The 6892-nt window shown below is 31.0% G+C and overlaps 1 protein-coding gene across 1 annotated transcript; it reads right to left on the reverse strand.

The window, feature by feature from the left end:
- Positions 1-661: 661 nt before the first annotated feature.
- Positions 662-3613, reverse strand: LOC145059226 (putative serine/threonine-protein kinase PBL3). The gene is made up of 6 exons (XM_079007075.1): positions 3488-3613; positions 3084-3391; positions 2837-2972; positions 2592-2728; positions 2372-2495; positions 662-1176 (listed from the first exon to the last, which is right to left on the reverse strand). The coding sequence occupies exons 1-6, from the start codon at positions 3546-3548 to the stop codon at positions 812-814; spliced, it is 1131 nt and encodes a 376-aa protein (XP_078863201.1). The 5' UTR covers positions 3549-3613; the 3' UTR covers positions 662-811.
- Positions 3614-6892: the final 3279 nt, after the last annotated feature.

The raw sequence follows: 6892 nt of genomic DNA on the forward strand, positions 1-6892 counted from the left end.
GGATAAAATTAAGATTTTAATTATTTATACAATAGTTAATGTACCATTATAGATTTTTTTTTATTATATAAAAATAGATTTTATTTAACTTAATCTGCATATTATGCACGCATTATATATTTATGTTTGTTAATTGATTTATACTGAATATATGTTTAATCAATTTATCATATGTAAATGTTTATTTATTTACATTTTTTAAAAGGTTTTAGGATAAATTAAGTTTGAGGGTTTTTTATTATTTTCATAAAAATACAATATATTGGTTGTTAGTTGTCCGGATCCCCTCCTAATAGATTCACCTTATCAATTAACGTAATGATTATGAAAGTATAAAAACATAATATATTACAGTCGTGTTTTGTATGGAGTATTTGGGTGCTTCTAGCATTTGATACTACAAGCTTTTAACATTTAGTTTAAACAAAATCTTTCAAATCTAAAGGTTATCTCACGTAGCGTTTAACAAAACGTTATCAGCAACCAACTATCCACTCAGCTAGCAGTTTGTTTTACCAAACACACCCTACATATGAGATACAATTAATCAAACAATACAAGCTTATGTACAGAACAAACATTGTAAATTGCATACACTCGCACAATAATGAATATTTATACATTATTACATGATTAACATCATGAATATTTATACTCAAAATTTTGCCATAACGAAAAGTGTATATTCTAGATGAAAAATCAATCTAATAACCATTTTATGACCATATATTTATCTTAGTTATCAAAGCGAAGGATCTGTACATCTGCTAACACATGTCTTTGTACCAAGCTTGTATTTTTAAGCTTACTCCTAGTACAATTTTTTCGGGCTTATTACAGGTGGTGAGGTTTCTGCAATATTTTTGGACATATTCATAATTTCTTCTAAAGAGGCAACAACCTCATCCATCGTTGGCCTATTCTTAGGATCATTACGAAGACACTTTAACGCGAGTGCAGCCACAGCTTGTGCACCCTTCTTCGGATACCTTCCTCCTAATCGTGTGTCCATAATTCTAAAAACTCCTCTATTGTCAAGTAAAAACGGTTTCACCCATTCAACCAATGTCTCTTCGACTCCTCCTGCTCTCTCATCAGCAATTGCTCGTCTTCCGGAGAGCAATTCCAATAGAACTACTCCGAAGCTGTAGATATCGTTCTTTTGAGTCAGGTGCCCTTTACAAATGAAACAATTAATGTGTCAAAAATATTTATATTAGCATAGAGCAAACCATTAAAATATTGGAGTTTGATATGGAAAATGTTTTGTTTTTTTGGAAGAAATGAAATGTGAAAAATAAAGTTGAATATGTAGGACCTAGGAAATGAGAGAATTGTAAGTTTGTAAATTGTAACCTCTCATGTTTTTGAAAGGTAGAAAATGAAATAAGTCTAATAATTTGTAGAAAATGAAATGAAATCTAATAATTTGTAAAGTTTTGTTTATTTGGGACAAAATTTTGTTTATTTGGGACTAACCTATTTGGCAGAGTTTTTGTTTCTTAGATTGAATGTATCGGGTTCTAATTCAGGCGTTGACGATTTCTAATAACTTGAAATTAGTAATTTCTAACCACTAACCAATTCAAATAATAATAATAATAATAATAATAATAATAATAATAAAATAAATAAATAAACACAACATTTTAGTGTTTTGAATAAAACACAGTACAATGGTATTCTTTTTATCCCATGTAAGAACGTGAAATCCGTCAAATATGAACTATAAAAAATAATTTTGTCATTTGATAACCAAGTTCGCCGATCCACGAACCAAACACATCTTGAAGTTCTTAATGTTTCTAAGCATGGCGTGGAAAATTTAAGTGTGCGTTTGGTTGTGGAAAACTGTTTTATTTTCTATGAATATGTTTTCAGAAAATATGGTTGAGTTTTCATTTTCAATTTTCAATGAAAACGCGTTTGGTTGGAACGGATGTAGTTTCATTTTCCATCTTAGAAATTTGAAAAACTGTAAAAATCACATTTCTAATTTACATACAATTTGAAAAACTGAAAATTTTCATTTTTTATAGAAAACTTTGGAAAACAGAACGAACCAAACGCGTTTTCAAAATTCCATTTTTCTTGAAAAAATTTCCTAGAAAACTAAAAAAATTTCCACAAACAAACGCATCCTAAAATTTTGACTTTTTTTTTAAGTTCAAATTGACAACTTTTCACCTCTTAGTTCAATACGTATCGTTAACTTATAAAAATAATATTGTTAACAATTGGAATTAAAAAGCAAAATGTGTGACGACTGACGAAACATTTATAATTGTTGAATACGTAGCCAAATCCATTTCATGTTTGAAAGTTCAAAAGCGGAATATTTGACCAGAAAAGTCAAACCATATTTATCTACCTGTCGCTACGTATTCTGGAGCAGCATAACCACTGGTTCCCACAACCCTGGTCGAAACATGCGTGTTGTCTCCTACTGGGCCATTCCTCGCCAACCCAAAATCCGATAGCCTCGCTGTAAATTCCTACAAATTTCAGTAATAACATGATCATCAATCTTTATATATACTTCTTAAATCCATGATCATGATCATAAGATTCTTTGAATAATCTTGGCATACCGAATCCAGCAAGATGTTAGCGGCCTTCAAATCTCGGTAGATGATATTGGGTTCTTTACTATGCAAGAACGCTAACCCTTGAGCTACATCCATGGCTATGCGCATCCTGATGGACCAGGAGATCGGTTCAACACCTTCTGCAAGAAAAAAAGATGACCGTGTTCAGTGAAAACCAAGAATTAAACGAGGTGCATCATGCATGGTTGCAAGCTTGCATGCCATGGAAGCATCGACAAAAAGCTCACTTCTAAACAAGTGGTTTTCCAAACATCCTTTTGGCATGAACTCGTAAACCAAAAGTCTATTTTCACATTCCTCGCAGTATCCAATGAGTTTAACAAGATTTTTATGACGAAGCTTGCCCAAGTAATCGACCTCCGTCTGCAAGTTACGAGAATATAATCATAATTATGTCGTCCGTTCTATTCTTATTGGAGATGGTGATACTGATAGTGATGAAAACCAAAAAGGAAAAGAGAAAAGATGACTTACAAGCCACTCTCTGTGACCTTGATGGCTTTCTGACTTGAGTACTTTGACTGCGATAACTTGACCACAGCCAGGTTTCGCCGGAGCTAAGGTGGTTTCATCAATCCAACCTTTGAAAACACGACCAAAACCACCTTCCCCGACCATACTATCCGGCCGGAAATTCTTGGTGGCGGTCTTAAGATCGTTGAAAGTGAAGGCCTTGAGGTTAATGGGTACTGGACAATTCTCATCTCCAGATGCCCTTGAAACTTTCTTGAAGATTATAGTTCTTGATCGATGCTTTCTTTCATTTTGAGCCTTTGCATAATCTACAACAACCAAAAATTTTATGAAGATCAAAAACCGGATTCATAACCACTAGAAAGAGGAGAAATTTTGACCATCTATTAAAGAAGAAAGCATACCCATGAACTGTGAAGAAGAAACATGAGCAACATTTGCAGGCTTTCCCACACAAATGCCCATTCGAAATGTTTTGGATCATGAAGAAGAAAAAGGCAATTGGGTTATAATGGCGGTTTTGGTTGCTACAGAAGGAGTACATGTTTGAATATTGTGCTTGTGATGTGCTGACTAAGAATTTTCTACCATATTTGTTTATTATGTCATTATCGTTCCAGACTAAATCTACTTTTGGGTTCTGTTTTTTTTTTCATAGTATAATTTATTATAATAGTTTTTATTTAGTAGAAAACTATATTTGTGTATCAAGGTATATAGAGTTTCGTGTGAGCTTAATTAAATAGATTGAGATTCTTATTAGGTAATAAAGGGCGTGTTTAGTCCGGAGAGTTTGGAAGAGTTTGAGAGCTTCTATCTTCTTGCGTTTGACACAACGGTATGTTTTGAATAGAAAATCTCGTTTGACACTACAAGCTTCTAGCATTTAGTTTAAATAAAACACTTCAAATCCAAATGCTACTTTACGTAGCGTTTAACAAAACGCTATCAGCTAGAAGCTACCCGTTATACGCTACATGCTACCCGCTACCAACTATTTTTGCCGAACAGGCTCATAGTTTCCGAGTTTTAGCTAAGAAAAGTATTTGAGTAAATTATACGAATGAACCCTATGGTTTGGGTTGATTTGCATGCTTGGTCTCTAACTTATTTTTTTAACTCAGAAGATCCCTAATGTTTTTTCTTGGAACATCCTAAAAGTTGTGCAATCGGTTCACAACTTATTCTGTTAAGAACACTCACTCATCATTTGTACGATTCTTGTGGGTCATGTGTCACTTAACCACATGGGTTTTTTTCTTATGATGTTCGAGGTAGCATTCGTATTCTCTAGTGGGACACCGTCACCAGACCACTTTTGTATATCGATACTACAAGTTTTTTTTGAAGAGGATAAACCAGACATTATTGCCAGCTACATGATATTTTAAAGAACTCTTTCCTTTATAGTTTTTGAATTTATGATCACTACAATAAATATATGTTAATATATTTCCAACCAAATAAGTAGATTAAATAACTTCATAAGGCTCGGGATCAAATATTTTATCCTTATTTGAAAGGTATAGAGTTATGGAGCTTATATGAGACAAGAAACTTAACTCAACCTAACATCTACTAGTAACATATATATATATATATATATATATATATATATATATATATATATATATATATATATATCATAAATGATTGTTTAGGATGAAGTTTCTACGATCCCACTAATTGTCATTCCAGAAGACATATACTGAGAATGTTCTTTTTCTAAGTGGGAGCATTATGGAACTTTAATGGCTAAAGAACCATAAACTAAATGTGTCATAGTTTAAAACCAGCAAGTTTTCAACAACTGTTGAACCTATTCAAATAGTTGATTAGAAACTAATAGAACACATACAGATTCACTCATGTATGATAATCAAGTATGGGCATGATTAGTACACCTTGGTATAATATGACTATAAAGAGTAAGTGAGTTTTCAAAGGTCAAAACATACATGAATGAAAATCTTTTCAAATTTAAAGCCAACATCTCAAAGTAATAATCCTCTCGCTTATAAAAAATTACATAGTGTGATTTCTTTATAAATCGAGATGATTCTTGTGTTTTCTAGAAAACTAGTGGGAGAAAAGTAACATTACTAGTTTTATGTGTAATCGACATACTAATTCTTGGAATAAAGATCTACTAAGATAGATCATGGCAACTTAAAAGATTAAGTAGAATTGCATTAATTGTCAAGGATCTTAAAGAGTTAAAAAAAATATGACTCTAAGAGATTTTATCTTGTTGATACCACATGACATGATTATGAGCATGCCTCAGAATCATAGTACAATGGTTTAACTAGATATTATGATTATATTCTATATGTTGCTTCAACTGGATTAATAATATATGTAATGTTATGCTTAAAGGCTAGATATGTCGTATGCTTGCAGCATGATGAATAGATACCAGTATAATCTGAGAATAAGTAATGAATTCCTGATAGGAACATTCTAAATTAGTTATCAAGAACTATATGAATATTCCTAATTTGTGGAGTATTTGAAAGAAAGTTATATGCAAACTGTTATACATAAGCTAAACTTCCAAATAGATTGAGATGATCATTAATCACAATTGGGTGTGTACTCATCTACTATAATAAATGAAGGTTTTTTTGCCACATGTCCTCTTCTCATTCATTTGGACACATGGCATTTTCTAGAATTTTTATATTTTCAATTTTTCTACTTGTCATTTTATTGTATTTTTCATTTTATTAAATTAAAATTCCACATTTAATATGTAAGGTAATATATATGTAAAGTATTTATTAGAAAAAATTTATATATGTAATGTATTCATTAATTTTAATAATTCAAATTTTTCCCATTTTTCTTATAAATTCAAACTTTTCAAATTGTTAAAATTTTATATTTATTTTTTTAATTAAACCCATGTAATACATGGGTCTCACACCTAGTTATGAATGAAAAAAAGTTACGTAGATAGGAATTCCATGTAGTTTTTAATTGCTATTACGCTACAGATTCATAATAAGTTGTTGTGCAGGAAACCACATATGGAGATGCATAAAATGATTAGTTCATTTATGACTGTGACTAATCCCGCTAGGTGAGTACTTTTATCTAATTCATATTTAAGTATCTAAAACATTCTCGGAGTTTTATCTATATATGGGATATAAATAAAACCAAAAATGCTAGTATTCACAAAGTTTATACAAATCAAGTATGTCAAATCTATTTAACAAAGTTCCTTCATTAGCTAAAGCATGAATATCATACTGGAGCTATATGACCTTAATGTTTTAAAGTGAATATATTTGATTGAAATTTAGTCTTTGGATATTGGAACAGTATAAGCAACATATATTGTAATGACTTGATATATTGGATATAGTCTTTTCTTTAAATATTCATTGTGTTCTATATTAGCATGTTTAATCCTTAAATAACATGGTTATTCTAAATGTCCACATTCATTCATAGTTTGTGGGAGCATCTATGAAATAAAACAAATATGAATGGATTGGTTGATTTTTATAGAAATGAAAATAGCAAAGGACTACGACCAAATTCATAAGTACTTGATTAGAGAATAAGTATTGGACATGACCTGCATCAAAATCACTTTATAAATTGTAGTAATGAGTGATTCTAGATAAAGGTAAATGTCTTTATGTGCTTCAACCTAAGATATATAATAAAGAGTTAAGTATATGGAAATATTATGCTTTGACATGGTCCAACATTGTTCGTAGTTGTGTAGCCATAAAGACCATCATTGAGTACAATACGAACTATGCAAGTGTAACGTTCCGATTATTAACATAAAT

Source organism: Lactuca serriola, chromosome 6 (genome assembly GCF_051521515.1).
Source record: "Lactuca serriola cultivar US96UC23 chromosome 6, Lser_US96UC23_V15, whole genome shotgun sequence".
NCBI lineage: Eukaryota > Viridiplantae > Streptophyta > Magnoliopsida > Asterales > Asteraceae > Lactuca > Lactuca serriola.

Excerpts from the sequence above, each read along its gene's own strand:
- LOC145059226 (XM_079007075.1), bottom strand. The coding sequence starts at position 3,548 with ATGGGCATTTGTGTGGGAAAGCCTGCAAATGTTGCTCATGTTTCTTCT. Across the intron at positions 3,392-3,487 it reads TTCTTCTTCACAGTTCATGG|ATTATGCAAAGGCTCAAAAT; the intron begins GTATGCTTTCTT and ends TGGTTGTTGTAG. Across the intron at positions 2,496-2,591 it reads CTAACATCTTGCTGGATTCG|GAATTTACAGCGAGGCTATC; the intron begins GTATGCCAAGAT and ends TGAAATTTGTAG.